We start from the raw sequence: 23,122 nt of genomic DNA on the forward strand, positions 1-23,122 counted from the left end.
TGATTGTAGCGCAGATAAAACTACTTTATTTCCCTTAAAGGTCTGGTGGAGTGCATTTAATTTCCCCAAAACATTATTATATATAAAAAAAGGAAACATGTTGACTTTGTTTAACTACTACAGCATGGGGACAATTAGGAACAATTTTAATTCATAGATTCAAAATGCACTTGGATCAACTGCAGTTGTGCTTCACTCCAGAATATGACCAGGAACATCACATCAAAACTAAGAGCACCTTTTTTCAAGAAACAATTATGTTAACACACTAATTATGTTCACAATGCCAGACGTCGTCCTGGTTCAGCACCACGGACAGTTCTTTACACACTCAACTCTTTTGTATTTCCAGACTTTGTTCCTGGAAAAATGATAGTTACATCATCACCAAGAACTGAGGTGTAATGATCATTATATCAGTGCATTAATGTCTATTGAGCTAGGACTCACTGACCAGTTTTTATATCATTATTTCACCCTGACCCTCTTGGAAGCTGTTCACTCTGCTGTCTGTCAGGAATTACAGCTCCGAAATGGCTTTATAATAACAGACAGAGTCACAGATCCTTCTCACAGATGAAAGACGACGGTCTTCAAAGATCACTGCAGCTTCTTTTACAACAACGGCTTCTGTATATGGCATGTTATTGTATTTAATAAAAAATATATACTAATATATTACAGTAGCGCTGGCAGTTCGATTATACACTGCTCAAGAACACAACACAAAGCATTGTGTCTCAGTGTGAATAATGTTCCTGATTACAGCTCAAGTCTGAAGGGTTCTCAATGGAAAAGTGTGATCAGAACCATAACACGGCCAAATATATACAGAATATACAGTGTTATTTAAGCAGGGACCAACAGACCACATTAAGTCATTCTTCCATCAAAGCCAGGAATGTACTTTCTAAAAGTAGCTGTATTTCATCTGTTTTTAACATGTCCTTAATAAATCAACAGTTAAAGGTAACATGCTGTGAATATTAATCTTTTTCTTAAACGTATGTTTTCCCCTCGCCTGTCTACAAACCCCCCAGTTATGAGCAAAGTGATTTCATTTCCTCCGTCTTTTGCCTGCTCCACTCAAACAGGCCGTTTGGAGATTTTCCCTTCATGACATCACAAAGGGCAGTGAACCCCACAGCGAGGTGTTTGTTCTGCCCTCTGAGTACACCTTTCCACCGTAAATGATAGGACATGGTGCAGGAAAGCCAAAGCTGCATTCCCTTCCAGAGAGGGGCGTGGTCAGACACAGCTCATTTTGCATTTAAAGCTACAGACACAGGGGTTTCTAGGCATGATGAAATACAGGATCAGAGTGCATTTTTAACAAGAAACTTCATGGATATGTTTTGGGGTCCTCTGAGACTTATTTGAACTCAGTGAAAAGGTGGATGTGACTTTATGATTTGTATTTTCAAATGAATATATAGTGCAAGAACATACATACTTTTTCCTTTTATTTAATTTTGTTATTATTGTGAGAATGGTTCTTTAACTACATTTAAGCCACACAAACTACTTGATTTATAATTCCAAAGACGTGACTGTCCTTATTAATTTCTTATATGTAAATGAAGCAAGAGCACAATGTAAGCAGGAGATGGGGAATCATCGACACGTTCATCTGAGTCACCTTCATTCACAACCATGAGCACAAAGCAACCGGCTTAATGAGCAACAGTGAGTAGTTCGCCAGTCCCTCTCTCTGCCTCAGGGCTGTAACAGGATGCTGCACCGTGCAGCTGGGTTCAATATGCAGCCTGATATTAAACACTACGCTGTCCAAGAATCAAATCCATCACAAATCTCTGAGCCTGCAGAGTCTGTCTTCTAACAACAGCCAGCTGTTCATGTGTGCGTCGGATCAGGTTTTTGCTTGCTGTAATTCTTCCATCTGTTCATCGTGATCATCAGGTGATACTTCCTAATACACTTCAGATGGGAATAACATCGAGAAATACACTGGGAAGTGTTATAAGTCTGAGACAGAAAGTGATTCATAAAAAAGAAGGGAGTGTCTTCATTTTTTGTTTTGTTCACTTGGGAAGTGTTGAGTTGCAGAGACAGAAACATGTCTTTTTTTATTAAATCTATCTATCCATATTGTTTTCCTGTTTGAGGTCACGGGGGTTGAAGCCAATACCAGCTGTCATTAGCCAGTAGGTGGTGTACATCTGGGACTGACTGTCAGTCAATCACAGGGCTGACATTTAGAGACAGACAACCAGGCACATATTTACACCTCTAGGCAATGTTAGAGTCACCAATTAACCAAACAAGCATGTTTTTGGACTGTGGGAGGAGCCGGAGTACCCTGAGAGAACCTATGCATGCACAAGGGGAGAACATGCAAACTTCAGACATCAAGGCCCTCTCTGAAGGGGATTCAAAACAAGGAACCTTCTTGCATGCAGAGACAGCTTTAAACCTTAAAAAAGGAAATGTACCCTTAAGAATTGCTATGGTACTGTATCAGCAGAATACATGAAAACACATATTTCTTATCAGGCAGACACTCAATATAACATGCTGATATTATGCTAAGAGACAAATAGCGTTTGTTTACAGTACATGTTCATGTGTGTATAGGTGTGTCTGTATTTGTTCACTGTATTGGTACTGTATTTGTATGCTGTTTGTATGAGCTCACCGTCTTATGGGTGTGTACTCTGGTTGTGGTATGTGTGTGGGAATGTGTGTGTATCTGCCTCCTTACTTTAGAGCTCTGATAGTTTATTGATGCAGAGTGTGTGTGTGTGTGTGTGTGTGTGTGTGTGTGTGTGTGTGTGTGTGTGTGTGTATTTCTGTCTTATTTACCTGCCCTATTCTGACAAACTCAGCCTGACGCGCCTCCTCCTTCTTGCGCGCCGACTTTGGCGACTCGGGCAGCACGTCGCTGAAGGATCGCCGGTTTAACATGTTCTGGGGAGAAAAAGGAACCTAAAACACCCAAAATGTTCGCACACACAAACACAGGCACACATACACACACACAGAAGGAAAAAAGAAAGCAGAGAGGGGTCTTAGAGGTTGACCCTGGCAGGAGGTGAGAACAGCAGCAGTGAAAACTACAGTAAGTGCTGGTTAGAGCAACAGTTAAGGAGTTTTAAGAACAAAAGTGGTGTGAGGAGTCTGAGAGAGAGAGCCCTGCTGAGAAAGTCAGCATTGCAGTAGTATCCATTTGGCGTGCTGCAGTATGCAGAGAGAGACCGAGGGCTGCAGTAGAATACAGCAGAACAAAGCTCAGCAGAGTATACAGTGTCTGAAGCCACCAAAGTGACAAGAAGGACAAATCTTGGATGGACTAAAAAGTCCAGACATCCAAGAATGGACAAGAAATGTTCTTATTCATGGTAAACATGGTGGCTGTACCTTGTGCAAGTCCGGCATGAGGTCTTGGTAGAGCGAGCGGATCAACATGTCAAGGGTCCGCTGACGCTTCTGGGCAAACGTTGGTGTCTCCAGTGTGGCTTTCTCTCCATTGATTACTGCGGGACAGAGTGCAACACAATTGACCATAAACAAAAACGGAAGGTGCAAACTTTTCACATGTTTTCAAACTACATTTCTGCGTCTTTTTCTTACATTTGACTAATAAAAAGTCCCTGAATTCTTGGTGATCAGTAAACACAGGCGGAGACGGGAGAGGAGGTCCAAACAGTGGAACGCTCTCCTCTGAGAATATCTTCAACCTGTGAAGAAGAGCAGATATGTACAAATGTTTCTTACACTGAAAATGGATGTAAATCAAGGCTTAAAAAAAAAATCAAGGATTATATAAAGGATAAAACAATCTCAGTAGGAGATTTGTAAACTGTAAAAGAGGGGAAAAGAGGGGAAAAGAGGGGCAAAATGGGACTCCCCATCATTCAAAGAATATTTTTTTTTTTTCTAGGTGTGCATTTTTTCCATAAGGAACTTCTTAAACTAAACAATTTATTAAGATACCCATCATGATGAATATCGATGTTGACCAAAAAGAAACAAAATATCCCGATGATACTTTATTCTAGAGCTTATTAAAGCACATCACTAAGGATTTTTTAAGGGAAGTCAACCAAACATCACAGAAACAATCAAGAGGAGGTAAGATTTTATAAGAAGTTAAAGACAAAAGCAATCTGCTGTCTTGCGATGCAAAGCACAGAACTCACCTGTAACTGTCATTCTGGCTATTATACCTAACTAAAGCAAAAATATCTAGAAGTGGAGTAAAGGAAACACAAGATTATGTAAACGTGAGACGCTAAGAAACAATCCAAACGTAGACAGTATAACATATGATGTGTTTAACATCTCCATCTGGACACGGCTCGTGTTGGCGATGACCTTCTCATTAGCGTTCCACGGGAAGGATACGGGTGAAGTGCGATCGGATCATAGACGGTTTGAAGGACGACGATGCGTCATCCCCTTCCTGGAATACAATGGTAACTATGTCGTTTCCAATGTGCCGCTTTCTCTCCACCTGCCAGAAATAACAGAGCAAATGTATTAACACAAATCCTGCAACGAAGCCTGACAAACATTGATTCAGTGAATTGTTGTTTTTGCTTTATCTTCTGTATTTGCTTTCATTTCATTAAAGCAGCAAATTAACAGAATCAAATATTACCCCCACAGTATCTGTTTATATGCACATTTTTTTCTCCTCAGAAAGAAATCTTAATATTCGTTTTATATTTCTCACAACTAAATATTCCAAATTCTACCCAACAATTTGTTTTATGACAATTCCTCTAGAGCTCTTATTCAACTTTGTCATAGATAACCAGAGAACCCTTGTTCCTCAGAGAATCAAGCAATCCTCAAACGGAACAAAAAAACACATCCACTCATGTTTCTATCAGTTCTAATTAATCCAGCCATGTAGGAGGAGATGTAAAATAACCAACACACACTGATGATGCTCAAGACTTTGTAAAAAGAAGAAACAGCAGTGAAAGATCAATGTGGCATTTTTGTAAGTTTGCATCTAATATCAAAACTTACACTGCTGACATCGTCAAAATAGTCAAAACCTTTCATCATGATATTAACTGAGCACAATAAAGTTTTGGATACTGAGATACTTCTTCCAGGGCTGATTTAAAAAAAAATGTATTTACTACTTTCTCTTCTTACTTTGTACAATACCAGCCAATAAAAGCTACATCTTTATCTCCACCAATTAACATGAACTAAATAAAAACTACATTTTATCTATATATATTTATTCTCTTGCAAGCATCTGATTAGCAGGCAGACTCACATGTAGTACAAGCACAGACCATTCCTTATTACGAGCCACTAGAATGTCTTTTTTCTATCTTGAGAAGAAATCCAATTATAAGTCAGGTCTGCTAAACACCAGCCTGTTAAAATCATATTCGTATTGGCATTACAGAAAGGAGCTCAACAGTAAAGACACAACGTCCTTTCTCTCTTAAGGTGAGCAGAGTTTCATTCTTTCCACTCGGGTATGAACAGAATGATAATCAGCATGCTGAAATGATGGCAATACCAAAGACTACTTTAGCATGCAGACATTTAACAATTAAGAAACTGTAAGGATAGGTAACTTTATTTGTACCCGTAGGTAGATTTGGTATATATCTTGAAACTAAAGGTGAAGCTCAGACTAACAGAAAATCCCAAGCTTTGAAGGTCCAATATTAATCAACCAAAGTAGGCTTAAAAAAAATGTTAAACTTAGTTTATACAATTTCTTCTCAGGAAACCATGAATAGCAGAACAAAAGTTCATGGTAATCAATTAGAAAGTTGTAAAAACATTTCATAACCCCCCCCCCCCCTCCCACAAAAGATGGATTCCAGGTAGTCTAGCGGTTATATCCAATGAATATAATTTATGCTACAGACGATGAAGTGGGAAGCTCGGTAAAACTAAGACCTTCTGCATTTTGCAGCATGTTAATTCCCCACTTTTTCATTCCAGTTCCTACATTATCATCTGTCCAATCCTCCATAACAAAGCCATAAATAAAAGCTAAAATATTATCTAGCACAAAAACAGTGTTGATGGGATAGAAGAAAGTCAAAGGGGTTCACAAGGTCTATTTGTTTACATCCTCTGTGAACAAATGCAGAGATAATGTAGTGACAATAACTTTGGTAGATGTTACGCTTCTTAACTGAGGAAGTTCACATTTTCCATGATCGAGTCCATAGTTCTTTTCTCGAGATCATGAATGTCTAAACCCTTTTTAATTCAAGTCAATCTACCAATACTTGGGATATTACATACAATAGAGAAGGGCTGACAGTCCCCCCCCCAAAATGACAGGAATAAAGTGCACAAAAAGACACCCACCTGCTGTCTGTTCTCTTTAGAGTAGGGTAACATGGTGGACACATGGAACATGAGCTCATGGCCCTGATACACTGTGTAGATGGACTTAATCCCTGTAGTGTCATCTGCAGGTGGAGAGACAGAAAATTGGGATTCATATTGGTTTATTGGAAGGATTTGTTTCAAAAAAAAAAAAAAAGATGTAAATGTGATTTGGTTGAAGAGTATAAACTCTCTTACTCTTGGTGTCTAGCCCTCCGCGGTAACCTGCCCATCCCTGCAACGTTATGGAATCACCCAAAAGACTGAGAAACTTATCGAAGCTCTCACTCCCCGTCTCTGAAACAAACATGACAAGTTGGACTTAGCAGATGCATACGAGTACTTTTGATCATGTACGTTCCATCTTTGAAAAAAAAAACAAACAAAAAAAAACATTTTCATGGGAACTTCCAATGTCAATAATATTTGTAAAACTCATTTTTAGTAAGCTCAGTGTGCTTTACATTGAGGCTAAATTCGCAGGAATGAAAGAGATGTACAACTGTATGTCTTCAGCCAGCGTATGAATGGTAAGATAGTTTCTCTTTCTTGATGATTGCACAGAGCCGGAGCATTTATAGATTAAAGAGCAATGGCCCAAGGACCGATCTTTTTGGGACCCTGACTGGTCTGGGTGGACTGTGGAACCGAAGTGCCCTCTAGGGTAAATAAAGTCTAACACCAGAAGCTGCTTATTTTAGCTTGTCATGACTGCAAAGATGCACAAACAGCTAGATTAGCAGGCAGATGTCATTGTCTTTCTGAAAGAACCAGGTTTGGACCCTGTTTCCCCTGTTTCCCCTTTTTATGATATGATAAAACTAACCAACAGAATCATGTTCTCATTGTCCATTTAGCCAATATGTGCACGTCCCAAAATTAGAATTTATCTTTGTAAAAAGTTTCGGATAAAAAGAGAGAAGAATGTGATTTACCATTGCTAAACATCTCGTCATCTGTGAGCTGTCCATCTTTGGCAAACAGGACGCCGAATTTAAAGTTGACAGATCCCTGCAAAAATATGATATTAACCTTTGCTAATACATGCAAATATACACACAGTATATAAACATTGTAAGAACTGTGCACATGAGAGTCAAACTGCATGCAAAATTAACTCAATATGGATTAAGAAATATTTTAAAGTAAAAATAGCAACCACTTTTACAAGAAGGGATTTATTTTGTAAAAATAAAAACAGTTTTGAAAGCGTACAATTATTGCGCACAGGGAAAAAAAGCGTAAAGTAGGTTTAATTTGTGAATTTAGTGGGATATGTCAAATTAAAGATTAGCTTCACCTGTATGGCAGCTTCTTTTCTCACTTACAGAATTATTATTTTTTTATAAATCAACAAAAGAAAAAATAAATATTGGGATCAGTTATCATATGTGCAGGTGACAAAATGGATCTAAAAATGTGAAAACTAACCGAAAGAAATAGCGGATCACTAAAAAACAAACATAACGGTCCATGGACAAACTAAACTGTCGGGTAAAAGCAGAGTCATCCACGTACCTCCTGTTCCTCCAACACCAGCAGATCCTGAGGAAAGACGACACAACAATGATCATTCACACCGAGCAGCTCTGCAGGAAGGGAACTGACACAGCCTAAGAATTTATTTTAGCATAGGCGCTGCTACTATGCTCTGGTGTTACTCTCACCTTCTGAATCTCCGGGGTGAGGATCTCCCTGGGGCCTTTCTCAAACCTGTCCATGTTCATTGCACTGGCAGTAAAGAACGGAGAGTGGAGGGGGTGAGACGGCAATAATAAAAAGAGATAAAAGCTGTATACTTAGGATCCATGGAAGACAAATAGCCTGGAGAGTTACACCAAAAAATTAGAGAGAGAGAGAGAGAGAGAAAGAGCGAGAGAGAGAGAGAGAGAGAGAGAGAGAGAGAGAGAGAGAGAGAGAGAGAGAGAGAGAGAGAGAGAGAGAGAGAGAGAGAGAGAGAGAGAGAGAGAGAGAGAGAGAGATACAGGGGATTTCTCTTGTTGGCTGCATACTTTTCACGGACACCATCTTCGACTGGGAACATTAAATGAAATATATGAATTAAAAAAAAAATGCATTTCCTAATGATTCCAGCTGCTTAAACTAGCTACAGGAATTACTTGAAAAATCAATTAGTTGAAAGAAAAAATGTTGAAAATCAATCTGCATACATTTAAATAACAGATTGATCTTTTCAGCCATTTTAATGATTTATTTTTGGGCTTAGTGCCGTCATTCAGATATTGCAGTGGACGGAGTATGAAAATGGTAGAGAGAGTCAGGATGACAAAGATGGGACAAAGGTCAGACTTGACACCGTATATCTTAATGACGTAATCATGAATAGATTATTTTACAAAATAACTAATAAATCATTTAAAAATAAAAGGAAGTAAAATTATATAGATAAAACACAATAATCAGCATTTTATGAAGCTCCAAATTAAATGAAAAACCTTCTTTGTCTTTGTACATGAGCAACAGTACGATTCCAGCAATGAGAACCTCCTCCTTTACTTTTTAATACTTGAAGTACGTTTTCCAGATAATTCCATTTCATTTGTTTTACTTTGACTTCATTTCAAGACAGGATTGATATTTGGAAGAGAGCATTTTGATGCAGCGTTAGAAGGAAGTATAACTTCTTTCTGATCTCCATTTAGATTTTGTTAGTGCCGCCTTGCTTGATTGCAGATGTGTTTAAGTATAAGGACAAAAAAAATCCTTCTTCTTAGTAGGTATATTTGTGGCAGTTGAGGTACTGATTGGATAATTGTGGATAACTGGCATCTACCTTGCGCCTTAAGAAGAAAGTCTTATGGGTTGAATTGTGTCACAATAGAGCTCCATGCACAGCACCTCTCACCTTAGGATTGACTTGACTGATAGTGTTTTTGTCGGGCTGTAGGGGAGGCTGATCTTCAGAGTGCCCTGAGAGAAAAAAAAATGACACAGATCAGGGATTACAAACTCTTAGCACCGTGGGTTTCAATCACCTTTTCCCAGAGGAGTCACTTTGCTAAACCTGTTGCTGTGATCCTCCTCCTCCTAAAAGAACATCCTGCAAAATCACTGTCACAAACAAGAAAGTGCAAGCGCACAAGATATTTTTCAATCAGTCACAGAACAATTAAATAGGACCAGTTTAGACCAGAGCAGCTCAAACAAACAGGGTCGATCTGTTAAGCGGAAACAAGAACAACAGTAACATCCTGTTCCAGTTGGAGTCAGACAGAAACAAGATAAATCAATGTGATCAGTCAGAAGAGGTGCAGCACCCTAATCAGGTTGCAGAGATGACGCTGGAGGCCAAAATTAGTACCAAGCTATCTTGGTCATGAAGCTGAGTCACCCCAGCGCAAAGACACAACATGCATCACACACACACACACACACACACACACACACACAAACCTACACACACCTACACACACACACACACACACACACACACACACAGGAGTTGTTTTATAACTCCTCGAGATACCGTTTAATTCCTTCATTTATTCAAATCAGACAAAAAGTTTGCATCATAAACTATTTGCACAGGCAGAAAGTGTTCCATGATCACCACAGGATCATGGCAGTCATGTGACACAATGTTGTGTTTTGCATGATGTGCACGTGTGTGTTACATGCAGGAGACAAAAAAAAAAGGTGAACCACACAGACAAATGATCCATAGTGCTGATAAACTAGAGTTTAAACTCTGCACAGGGAACCTTGAAGTAGAATTGTGAAAGCAATACATAAGCTTGTTATAGTGATTTTGCAGCTCTCCTTCCAGCACTGCAGTAAAGGTGTGCAGATGGTGCACTCACTGTTTTTCTCCATAGGATGGCTCTGTACTGAGGAACCCGCTGGTTGTTCTGGTCTGAGAGGACGACAGACAGGTAGAAAGGGTTCTTCTCTGCATCTGTACCCACGTAGTTCTGGTGAACTGAGAACGACAGAGACAACAAACATAAATAAATATTAAACAGGATGACGAGGATGTCACAACCAGATATCAAAGCGCGATGAGATATTTCTCTCAAGATGAAATCATTCTTCTCTTACTGACCAATCATATCGTTTGCCACCGACATGTTTAGATATTCATCTCCTTTTTATTTGTATTCCTCCTTTTGCTTTCCTTACATCACTTCCCATTTTCCTTTCATGTATGTCTATGTCAATGCCTCTCTCTGTTTGACATGCACCTCCACAGATGTAGCGACACAACAGGGCAGAGTCGAACATTCAAGCCTCCTTCTCTTAGGTTGACGGGGTAACATCATTAGAAACAATGGTGAGCAGACCTCCAAACCTAATTAGACAGAGGGTCCTTCATGTCTCTGTCCTTTTCTTTGTCCATTTTTTTTTCTTCCCACGGAGCTTTCTTCTCTAATGTTTCCTTTATTCTGGAATTTAATTTTCTGACTCTGCTTTGTTTTTAAGGTGTTTTTTTCCCTCCCTCAATTAGCTTCTTTATTCTGCCTCAGGTAAACCTGTGACTTTGCAAAGCTTGGCTGCAATTATATACTTATTAGTTTTTGGACCTTGAGCTGTTCTATGCATGCAAAGAAAGTATCGAATCTAATCAGGAATTATCTCCAAATTTATGGCTGGAAAAACAGGGAGACAATCTACTTCACCTTATAATGAGGAAATTGAGAAACAGCCTTAGTGCTGGATGCATCATCAGATAGGAAGTGCTCATTTTAGAACAATTGGCCAAGAGTTTATGTTGTACGATGCAGTCTGCGCCTCCATCGGGCTGTGAGTCGCAGATGGTTCAGTCGCGATCCAAACAGGTCAAGCCAACTAAACTGTCCATACCGTAGTAACAGTCAGACCCTTGCTAGAGAAAAAAATGCATTTCTTTTCTTCCTCTCACTGTGTCCTTCTTGTCCGTCTCTTCCTCACAATTATCTCCATCCTTCTCAGGCTCTGTCCTCTTTGTCAAGCTCTCAGCTGAAGGCGCTCTTCCTAATTCAAGTCACGTCAAAGAAAGCCTCGGACAATGATCCTTTGTTGCACAACCTGCGGTGCCACCTAGGCAGAGAACAGCCAGGGTGTTAATGAGGTATGGGGGATGTTGAGGGTCACAAGGGGTGAAGGAAAAGGGTGACAAATTCTGCTGTATTATTTAACAATCTCTAGGGCTAGCTCCTGTGAATGGCTCCTGCTGGCCTGCTGCACCGAAGCGGTGATCCAATCTTAATTGTGTTATCTCCTGCAGGAAAGCCTTTGCCTTTGCCTTACAGCGCTGAGGCTCCTCCATGGACTTCATCCCTGTTGGGTTAGAGTGTAGCTGAGACTCTCAGTGGACATAGGGCTGGATGCTAACAAGTTTTTGAATAAAAAGTGGTGTGGCTTGCCACAAGGCAGACTCCATAGGATTAGCAGCATCCTGTGGACTACAGGGAAGAAATTCAGTGGGTGTTATACATCTTCAGCTCCTGAGAGTCAGCTTTTTCCTCAACCCTTTTTAATCCTGTCCTTTTTCACTCGCACACTTACACCATATGTGTGAGTTGCTCTTAATTTAAAAACAGCAACCACAGCAGAGAAGGACTGACCTTTTCCCAGGAAGTATTTAAAGAACCATCTGGTGTGGTACTCTGGATTCTCCAGGTGGACATCGGTTCTCCTCCAGGTTCCCGGAGTGTAGTCCAAAGTCTGTTTGTCAGACACAGATACATACACGGAATACACAAAACACGTCGTCATTGTGATGGTCACAGCTCGAGTCAAAGCAGTCTCCTCTATGGAAAATTGTTACATGACACCTTAATAATTACAACACAGGGTAGAACAACAGTACAGCAAATCCTAGGTGATGGGAAAGACTGTCAGTTTTTAGATGTATTGTGGGGCTCTATACACAGTATGCATTTGTAGCAGAGAAAGCACAGTAGACAGAGAGGGACAGAGAGGAGTGGGGAAGGAGATGGTGGAGAGGAACCACGCGTCAGTTTTGAAAACTGTGCCGCCAGTTTTGGAGGATTAAAGCGTCTGAACATGGGGCGCGCAAACTAACCGTAAGGTCATCGGCGTCCCCGGACTGTCAGTGGTTTTGCTTTTATCTTATCATGATGTAAAAAATCCTAGAGAATTATTTCTTTGTTAAAAAGAAGAAAGAGGAAAAACTAACACAGCACCCTTACTTACACTAAGTTATACAATCAGTGTACTTAACCTGTTTTTTTTGTTTTTTTTTTAAATATCAGTACATACAACACAGTTAAAAGTATTAATTGCACAGGATATGTGGCTACTCACTGTGGTTATCTCACTTTGTACACGCAATTTTCTTGTTTGAATTTGATATCATCTTGATATTTAACCAAAACCTTTTTAAAGGCTACGTTTACATTTAGATGAGAGTAACATGAATTTTCTCATCCAATGTATTTAGCAATTTTTCACAAAAACCACATTGCTGTTTTAATAATAATAAAAACATGTTTAGCTACAAAATGACCATCATTTGTATTATATTGTTCATTTCCTGAGGTTTGTGGACGCATCATATTATGAGTGAATGAGTGGGATGCATTTGTGCACAAAAGTGTATTCTTTACCTCATCTGTGGAGCCATTCTCCACCCTAAAGCGCCCTGCCCTCTGAATGGCCCCATCTGCGTCACTGGAAATTAGCTGAGAGGGAGACAGAGAGAGAGACAGAGAGAGAGACAAAGAGAGAGACATATTTAATATTAGGCACATGACAAACCATGACTTCTGGCAGACAGTAATAAGCAGGTCATAAATACATCTGAGCTGGCAAAAGAGGAACCGTGGCAGACACATCACCTCCATGTGACACCAGCAGCATGAGTCCAACTACAGACGTCTAACCCACAGCAGCACTCCTCTTCAGCTGTGCCGATTCATCGCTACAGTTCTTTAATCGTCAATAACGACTCTAGTCTTTGTAATTTCTCCATCTTTATTCGTTATAAAAACTGCTTTTATGCTTGAATTTTTTTTTCCATTCTCGCAACAGCCACCCGCCACTTATCACCCTCAATTATCTGTCTCTTGCCGACACACCTGCTACAGTTGGAGAGAAGGCATTATGAGAGCAAAATGGGACGGTTAATGATAGTAGGAGAGTGAATGACACAAGGGAGGACAGGGTTGAAGAGGTTGTATCCTTTGTAAGAGGAAACAACTTTGACAAATCGATGTATAGGTCAACCTTTCACGCTTACAGGCTATACAGAGAGTTTAATATTGGTGATATCAAAGTCCTTTTGTAACCTCAGCTCTACGTTGTTGTTTCATATGGTTCAAACACTTCAACCTTGTTTGGACTAAGTAGAGTCTTCCCATGACCTATGTAGGCATTGGTTTCAGCTGCAGATAAGGCCTAAAACTCTTCCCTTCAACCACAAAACTCAACAGCTTTCAGGTAGGCTTTAGATATCAAGTGACAGTAACAAACAACAACATGGCAGTGCTTTTAGAGAGTGCTAATTTAGCCAAGGCTGACACAATGTCAGCAATCAGTGTTGACCCAGCAAACGTGTATTTTAAAAAGCTGGTGTATCAGAGGTACTCAGAAAAAAGCCACTCCTCAAGTCCAGGTAACTGAATCAGTCGAGAAAATAGTGTCAACAAACCCCTAAAAGGAAACTTAACTTCTTGCACTTGTTTACAGCATTTAGGCTAAGCTAGGTTTATAACTAACTGACTGAAGATACATTTTAAAAGTCAAGTACTATTAGTCTAACTCTCCATCGTGATGATATTGCGAAGCTAACTTTCTGAACGCGTACTTTACGTCGCCTTTTCTACACTCGACTTATGGTGAAATGTCAATGTACATCACAGTTAAATCCCTAGTTTTTATTTTTTGCTTGTGCTGTTGTTCTGTTTCAAATCATTTCTTTTGTTCATGCTACTTGCCTGTCAGCTGCAATTATTTCTTATTGTTGGACCTTGATTGAGATTTTCTTGACTAATCAATTAGTCTTACCTATTTTGACTAAATTTGATGGCATCATTGCAGGATATTTAGCACGCATTAAATCTTGTCTATGGATATGAACAATCATGTTTAATATCCTATCGGTATCCCAGCGCGAGAATGGATTCAAGTGTTTTGCTGGCATCAGAAGACTATTTGAGTGATTTCTTGCTTCTTATCACCCATGTATACATCTACAAAACCCTCTTCAATCTATTTCTCCTCACGTCCCCTTTTATCCCCCCAACACCGTCGCACTGAATGATGTTGTGTTGCCAGGCAACAGACCCTATAGTGTCTCCTCTCTTTCTTGCTCTTGCTCCTCTCTCATATGCCTCTTTGCCCTCTGGTCTTTGACCATCTTGACTATAATGCTCTATTTTGCTCCCCCTGCCAATAGAGGTCTCTGCACTGCCGACATGTGCTTTTAGAGAGAGTTCTGGCATGGCTGTGGGTCCCTACACAGCACACTGTGATCGGTCCAGATGGCCTGAGACTGTCAGATGGAGCCAAGACTGGGATGACTGGGAAGATCCTGGGACGGAAACACTGAACATAGAACCCCAAAGTGTGACAAGACTTCTTGGATGTACGGATAGAAACTTGGCTTGCAACTAATGATTCAACATTACTTCATCTAAATAATGTTTTCATCATTTATTATAGTTTTGGAGGCTGCAAAGTGGTGTTTGGTGAGCGCTGTTGCCCCACAGCAAGAAGGTACATGGTTGGAATCCTTGGCCAGTCTGGTGCCTTTCATTGAGGAGGTTTGAACATTCTCCTCCCACAGTCCAAAGATATATCCTTTAGTTAATTGGTGACTCTAAATTGCCTGTAGTGTGGCTGATTGTGATTCTCTATATGTCAGCCCTAATAGCGACCACTCTAGGTTGTACCCCAACTCTTGCCCATTGACAGCTGGGAATCGGTGCAAACACTCTAAATGGGATAAGCGGTTTAGATAACGGATGAATGCATTATAGTTTAGTCCATTAAATATCTTCAAATTGGAAGAAAAAGATGATGATGTTAAATAACAAATATCCTATTTATATAGATAATTGACAGATTGCAAGATAGAACTTGGCTTACTTCAAAGACATCAAAAGATTCAACTATAGGAATGTGTTCATTGGCAAATGTTTCCAATGCTTAATAATGAACATGCATATGACATATCAAAAATGTGTATAAAACTCATAATACCAAAACCACACCATTCATTAGAAACAACATCAACTTCTACACTCGTGGTACAAATAATCAAAAGCTTGATCTGTGTCTCTCATATAATAAATGCAAAACAATAATTAGGTTTGTACTCAGGAAGTAACTTTTTAATGAAAATGAGACACAATGCAAAGATTAAACAATGTCATGGATGATATGATGGGTAAAAAACTTGCTTGACATCAACTGAAACATTGCATGCCCATTGCTTTACAAAACCTTTTTTTTACATTAAAGGAAACAAGAGAACAGGGGTCAAACTATTTCATCTATTTGTTGATGAACTAAAACCCTGTTGTGAACATACGATTTTAGGGGGCCAATGCCACTGTTGGCCACCTCCTGGTGACATCCCTGCAATAGAATCTAAATAGCCAAGTGTTGTTTTCAGCAGAAGCAGACAGCTACAAACCAAACTGAGATACTATAAAAAGTTAGTGTCAGCCACCAAGATGTTATAATCAAAGATAAAGCATAATCAAAAACTGGAATCATGACTATTTCGTCAGGGATGAGAATAAAAAGCTTTTATCCTATTTGATGTAAACGCCAACCTGTACTAAAGAAGCAGGTCTCAGAGAGTCGACGTTGTTCCCTCCTCTAGAGGCTCATTAAATATGTCAGACGGCACAAAGATGTGGGAGAGTGCTAAGAGAGCACTTATCGTGGAAACACAGACAAAGGGGTAAAGTCCATTCAAAACATTCCTGTGGGCAAGTGCGGATAAAGATGAGAGCTTTATGTTCTGAAGAAAATCATTAATAATAACTGTCACACTGGACGTTGTTGTTCAGGCGAAATTAAATCTGATATATGTAGTAATGTGGTCCGAGAGAAGACTCCGAAAGGATCTCATGCATCTTAAGCGGCACTGCAAGTGGGTCTAAAATTAAAGTTTGTAAGTTTGTAATTAAGTCGTTTGTTTTATACGTCATGCCAATCCTTTGACACCACCTTACTATTTAAATCTTTAAAAAAAATGATCTAAACTACAGCTGTTAACATGAACTAGTAAATTGTTTAATTATGGTCTGAAATAAATGTTTCTTTAACTGAAATTGATCACATGCCATTTTGTCCTGTTGTATTGTTTTAAACATTGTGTGTTATTAATAACTCTGTGACACAAAACTGTATTGTAAAAATGCATTGATTTCAGCCACCCCTTATGTGCAAACAAGTGTAGCAGTGGATGCATTTTCTCCACATGCTATGCTGTTTATAATGAGATAACACAAACCAGAGCACAGTATGTTTACTGCAGGTGTGAAGCTCTGATAAACGACAGAGAGCTTTCTGTGCAGTAATTGGCTGTGTCTAGGAGAGGCTGCAGAATATACTGCTGTCTCTCTTTTCATATGCATATTAATAGATCTAAAAAAAAAATTCTGCCTTTTCCTGATGCTCTGTGGCTATATTTATTTGCATGTTTTTTCCATATGCACGTTATCCAGTTCTGCTTTCTTTGTGTGCATGTGTGCAGAAAATGGAAAATAAATGCTGCAGCTATTGCTCCATCTCCCTCCATTTTTCTTGCCTCCTGCAACATAAACTGTCCAATCGCAGGATAATTGAGGGGAAACCAATGCGGTAGAACAGGGATGTACTGCCTCCCTTGTGTCTGTGAAAAAAAAAATAAAAAAAATTGTGAGGCATTCTTTATTAAATGTACGTTTAGTAAGTGTTTGTGCTGCTGTGTGTGAAGAGGCTTTTTCGAAGGTTTTTGGGTGAGAAGATGAAAAATAGCAGGAGAAAACGAGTGATTAAGCGCTCTGGGGAGTCTTGTGCGAGTGTGCGTATGCACACACACACACACACACGCATCATAAAGCTTCTAAATCATGTAACAGAAGAGTGGCAAAGAAGGAAAAGGCTGCCCTCAAACGATTCCCAGTGGGCTGCAGGAGGCAGACAGGAGGAAAGGGGAGGTGGGTGTTATGCTTCTGTGCTTTAACAAACAACCCATAAAACACCTCACCACATCCAGGGAGCAACAGCAGAGGATGGTGTGGAGGGAAAGGGCGCCACATGTGTATGGAGAGAGGAGGGAGAGGCAAAGAATGAAGGATGAGGCCACTATGGGAAGAGAGGCAAAGAGTGATGTGTAATGATGACAAAAAGCCAAATGATAGAAGAATAATAGCGGTTCTTAAGATGCATAACCCCATGGGTGAAGGCCGAAGCTTTCCAGCTTTATAGACATGGCAGGGATGCACAACCACATAGATCGTATACACATACTTAGACAGCTCCTAATTTAGAGCAAGACTTGAACATCTCACACAACACAATCGAGGCTCATGTCGTAGTCAGAGAGCCTCTGATTTCCCCAAGGCACACAGAACAAAGAAGCGCTGCAGTGCAGACAGAGATGTGTGCGCGTGTATGTGTGTGTGACGCGATATTTAAATCAATACTTTTGTGACTGCTGATAGATAATTGATCTCATCAGGTGGCATGTTCATGCACACTCACAATCCTCCAGGAAGGTAGAGAAATTGTAGGCATAAGTGGCCATGGGTGAGGAAGGAAGTAGTGTGAGGGTGGGGGGGGGGGGGGGGGGGGGGGGGGGGGGCAGGTGCACTGTGAGTGAGAAGAGATGAGTGACTAATGAGGAAAAAAGAGAGAGAAGATTTAAAGAAGAGGCAGAAAATGAATGAAGGAAGCAATTAAGGGATGAGGAAAACCCCCTAAAAAAGGAAGAAGGAAGCGAGTAACGTGCAGATCTGATTTTGAAGTATTGTTTGAAAGACAGTACTATTCAGAGTGTTATCTTCCTATTTTCCTCAGCTGAAGAAAGTCTCCCTCATCAGAAATAATCAAGAATAAAGTGAACAAAGTTGTTTGAAGAGCTCAGAACAGAGAATCTGAGGTGCCTTGTACCTCTATTTTCTTCTGTGGCAATAAACTATGTATGTAGCAATCATAGGAATATTTGTATAAATGTATAAACATTTTGAGCTAAAACAATTCAGGTAGAAATAATAAATTGTTCACCTTTATTGAGTGAACGAATAACAAAACAATCTCAGACAATACAATCCATTATGTTTATATGCACCTTTTTTCTGAAATCCCGCGTGATCTTGCAGTTCTCATGAGATGTGTGTAAAGCTGATCATTGCTGTGCTACGCTGCGTCACTTTTCAGGAGCGGACCAATTGGGGAAGGGTGCAAGCCAGAGCAAAACCATGGCGCTGACTGACCACAAATGGAAGTAAATGATAACTATAATAATAATGTTGTTTTCAATCTGTCAATATCACCATCTTTGGGTACAGTAAATTTTAGGAGGTCTGCTTTAGAGTAGATTATTTAATCTACGCCAATGAAATCATGCAATGTTAAAAAGCGATGAATCTATTGTGATACATTTTCTTTGTGGCTGAGGCTTTGCAAGCACAGCAATACAAACTGACTAAGACACGTCTGTGGTCTGAGCTGCAAGGGCAAAGTGAAGCAACACAGAAGAGGCACATGTTCTTTTGTTGTTTTTTAGTACACGATTAGACAAGACTTTGGGAATGTGTTAACATGACGTTTTTTACTGATATTACAAAGAATGTGGGTGGTGTATCGACTTAAATTTGTGGCAAAAAGGTCATCCACTGACTCAGACAGTTCTGAGGCGTGTAGTAATATACAACAGCCGCAGCATTTAGAGGAGGAAGTGAAACTTGGCAATGTAAGTCACTGAGTGGTGAAGCAAACACAAAATGCTATCCTCCCTTCTGTTCCCTCTGTCTTTCCCCAAATGAGTGTGCATACAAGGACTGACTTTAACACACTGATGAATTATAGCAGCATGATGTACTCTATCCAGTTTGTTAGTGCACTGTATTTCTTGTTCTCTGGAAATTCAATAAAAACACCAAAAAAAGTGATCCCACGAAGAAGAATTGACTGATTAGTCAAACTCTGATAACAACAAAAAAGCTCTCTGGCTCACTTTAGGTTTCCATCTATACTAAACTAGCGATGACTTGTCTAATCACTAGGACTGAAGGCATCAGGCCACCCACTCACCCAGAAGTTCCACTGAGAGGGTGCAGCAGCTTTAAGGACCCCTAAGACTGGGCAGGTGCTGCAGTGAATCCTGGGATAATAACACGCAGCAGCAGACAGCCTTGCATCAGCTCCTTTAAAAGACATTTAGTTATGTATAAGAAACAATGGAAGTAGGAGGGACAGATAGACAGACAAGAGGTAATGAGAGAATGCAATCTGTAGCTGTTTGGAGAAACATTTACAATCATGGCGCCCTCAAGATATCTACATTATTTCGATAAAAGATTTTTGGATTTGCATGGATTAAGATGCCACAAAATACATAATAAGTACTGTTAACGTTGTATTCTTGTTTGAAAAATTAATTATTTTCAAGGATGCTAATTCTTTCTCAGGAATGTATCACTCAGCCTTGTATTTTGGGGGATTCTTGCAAACATCCGCAGGAGACAGAAAAGGCCATTAAAATGAGAAACAGAAAATTCAATATTGCACAGTTTAGAGGAGCAACAATGAACTTTTGTCTCCCCCAGCCCAGATTAAAGTTTCAACAGGGCCCTGCAGCTTCAATAACGTGTCAAACAGGCACTTGAGCACCAATAAAATCCCCTTAACTACATCAAAGTATGGAAACCAATATAAGACAGGACTTCAGTACAGACACCCTCACTAAAAACACTCTGAGCATTAGCTTTACTGGCAATAAAACAACAGAAAAACATCTGCATGAACAATTTTACAGAAGCAACACTTGGGAGTTAATTCATTCATAGTATCTGGGAGGGTTTGCTCGTCTGTCGTTGTGCTTGCTAAATACCGCCCCCTAAAACTGCCTCTCCAAAATGACATTTCTGTACTTCTTTATTAGCAAAGCTAAGATGTCGAAGTTAGGAAAGCTGACGACCTTTTTCAGCTTACATTGACATGTAGCTCCTAGGCAGAGAAAGTCAGTATTTTATTCCAAGATATATTGCAATAAAAATAGGACTCTTGGTTTAAATGAATTAAAGCTAGAATTAGAAACATTTAAAAGACCAAACAATGACATTCAGCTAATGGTCGATAATTAAAGTTAAGCAAGAAAGCTTATTTATATTTTGTATTTATTAAGATTATTTATCTCAAGCTATGTAAAAAAATAAAACAAGAACAAGTGCAATTTTAGATTACAAACATTAAATGTAATTTTATTGTAATGCCACTAATGGCCAGAGGGGCCGCTGGTTAGTAAGAGTCACACAGTCTTACTTTAATGTCAATAAAAACATCAACATACGTACTGGCACACAGTGAGATGCACACACACTGAGCGTGGGAATAAATCCAATGTGACAGTGTAGTCAAAAGCCTCTGAGGCAGTGACAGTAACTCTGGCAGGCAGGTGGGAGGGGAGCCGTCTGCTCACCAGGCACTCGGCAAGACTGACAGCAAGTTCTTTGCACGCACACACACACACACACACACACACACACACACACACACACACACACACACACACACACACACACACACACACACACACACACACACACACACACACACACACACACACACACACACACACACACACACACACACACACACACACACACACACACAAAGATGCACATGCATGGCCCAATTCTGATGGAAGTCTTAGTTGTATTCTCTGATGTAACCTGCAGCTTGGCCCAAAGAGAAACACCCACACACACAGTGAAGACACAATCAAAAAGAATGGTGTTAAATACTCCCAGCACTGTTTTTGCTGTCCTGTGTGCGGTATATAACACAGCCTCAGTGACATGGAGCACCCACTTCAAGTTCTGCCATGGCCTGTATCTCACAAATAAAGACAATTTAATTTGCTCTCATTCTGCAGTTTTGTCAGTATGAAAACACACTTAATTGTTGCTTGTTTTTGAATTTGTAGCGTGAATATGTCAATGAATTAAGTAACAAGACATAGTGGGATCTGTCTTTTGTTTGTGTTGTTCATCTCCACTTTATCTTAAAATACAAACTATGTGTTTGCACTTCTGGCATGATGATTGCAAACTGTGAGTCTGTTTGTGTGTGTGTTGTGTGTAGACTGACTTGGGAATGTAATAGTTTAGAAGGCCAAGTGGTGTCTAAGTTATGTATTGTATTCATTAATTAATTAATTGTTCCCTATTCCTCCATGTGTGTCCACTTTGTTTCTTACTTTTATGAACATTTGAGTCAAGCTTCCCAGAGGATGAATCCTGATAACTTGGGGAATTCTTGACCTCCATTCTTGTGCCTCATTATGTCAACCATTTAAGTTGTATTGAAATATCTGTAAAACTTAGGATGGATCGTGTCACTAAATGTAGTTTTATAGTTTTAAAATAATGCATTAAAAATGTGTTGTATGTATTGTATGCATGAAATACCCTCAGAATACTAATGATAATTCATTTAACCAGCTGCAATTGGTGTTAACTGCAAATTAGCATGAGTAGACTGGCTAACATGCTAAACTGCAACGTTGAATATGGTAAAAGTTTTACCTTTTTAATATCAACTGTGAACACGTTCATTTCAAGTCAGCATTAAGTTTAAAGCACTGCTGTGCCTTGTTGGCAGGATAAAATCCATTTTCTTCAGTGCTTAATAAAAACTACACATTTATACAGTCCTATCAAATGAAAAAGTAGTGTCTTTGTGTGAATCATATTGGCATGATGAAGTCTGTAGAGGGACCTCATCTTATTGGCCAATATTCACTGATGCCAAAAAAAAACAACAGACAGGATGAGTCACAGCTCTGCCTTTGCTGCTTGGTCTTAATAGGGGGATCCTGCTTTGAATCAACATTCCTCACTTGAGTTGTATTCGTGTTCGTCAAAGCAGTGGAACACGCTGAAGTCAAAATTCATGTCTATGAATGTGGAAGCAACACAAAGAATGAAGTTCTTTAAACTTGTAATACAAAAGGTCCACACTAAGGTGGCTGGGACTTAACTTTAAAGACAGATGTAACTTCCCCAACACGTTTTTTTAAAGTGAATATATTTTGCATTCTCTGTAAGGCAAGTTAAAGATCAATACAATCAAAAATAATAGTTTAAATACCTTCTTCAGAGATACACTAAAAGAAATGAAAGGTATACTTGGACAAATTCTGTTGGAATGAGCAGCACAGCCAACAGGAGGCCGTTTTTCCTCTTGCCACTGTAACTTTTGCTAAAATGTTGCATAAGTGCTGGTGATGGATTGAGCTGGGTCTTTGTAATATCGAAACAAGTAAGGTCTTTTTACCTGCTTTTTGTAAAATGTGTCAAATTAACACTTGATATGAATTGGCGCAATACAAATAAATTGATTGATTAAGTCCTGGCTGCATGTTCGACTCCTGGCCCTGTCACTATTAGGTGCATGTCATCACCTACTCTCTCTCTTCCCATTCTTTCTATCCAATCAAATGAGACAAAAAGGGCCAAAATAAAATTTCAAAAATAGGAAGTTAAATGTTCAATACCTCCTGATTTGATGCCTTCTTTGACTTTTGTAGAAATGTCAGATGCTAATACCCCACTGATTCACATTGGACAGACAAAACATCCCATGAACACACAGGTTC

General features: G+C 39.6%; 1 protein-coding gene and 1 long non-coding RNA gene across 8 annotated transcripts in view; one reads left to right on the forward strand and one right to left on the reverse strand.

Moving 5' to 3' along the window:
• The window catches only part of garnl3 (GTPase activating Rap/RanGAP domain like 3), a 63,978-nt gene that overhangs the window by 18,088 nt on the left and 22,768 nt on the right, over positions 1–23,122 (reverse strand). For 4 of the 6 annotated variants that reach the window (XM_079365299.1, XM_079365296.1, XM_079365298.1 and 1 more), the window contains exons 3-16: positions 12,909–12,983; positions 11,904–12,003; positions 10,161–10,279; positions 9,206–9,270; positions 8,007–8,070; positions 7,858–7,884; positions 7,275–7,350; positions 6,538–6,636; positions 6,319–6,422; positions 4,366–4,474; positions 4,161–4,206; positions 3,592–3,698; positions 3,379–3,494; positions 2,824–2,946 (exon numbers count right to left, since the gene is read on the reverse strand). In XM_079365299.1, the coding sequence (XP_079221425.1) occupies positions 2,824–2,946; positions 3,379–3,494; positions 3,592–3,698; positions 4,161–4,206; positions 4,366–4,474; positions 6,319–6,422; positions 6,538–6,636; positions 7,275–7,350; positions 7,858–7,884; positions 8,007–8,070; positions 9,206–9,270; positions 10,161–10,279; positions 11,904–12,003; positions 12,909–12,983 (1,230 nt within the window). The remainder of the gene's footprint in view (positions 1–2,823; positions 2,947–3,378; positions 3,495–3,591; positions 3,699–4,160; positions 4,207–4,365; positions 4,475–6,318; positions 6,423–6,537; positions 6,637–7,274; positions 7,351–7,857; positions 7,885–8,006; positions 8,071–9,205; positions 9,271–10,160; positions 10,280–11,903; positions 12,004–12,908; positions 12,984–23,122) is intronic. The other 2 variants (XM_079365301.1, XM_079365297.1) reach the window with 1 other exon arrangement.
• Positions 6,774–11,888, forward strand: LOC306837574. Of its 2 annotated transcripts, XR_013780965.1 has the most exons (4): positions 6,774–6,869; positions 10,176–10,232; positions 11,269–11,407; positions 11,564–11,888. It is a non-coding gene; the product is annotated as an uncharacterized lncRNA (long non-coding RNA). The 2 variants fall into 2 exon arrangements; XR_013780964.1 differs by having other exon boundaries at positions 11,269–11,888.

This window comes from Symphodus melops (assembly GCF_947650265.1).
Source record: "Symphodus melops genome assembly, chromosome: 16".
NCBI lineage: Eukaryota > Metazoa > Chordata > Actinopteri > Labriformes > Labridae > Symphodus > Symphodus melops.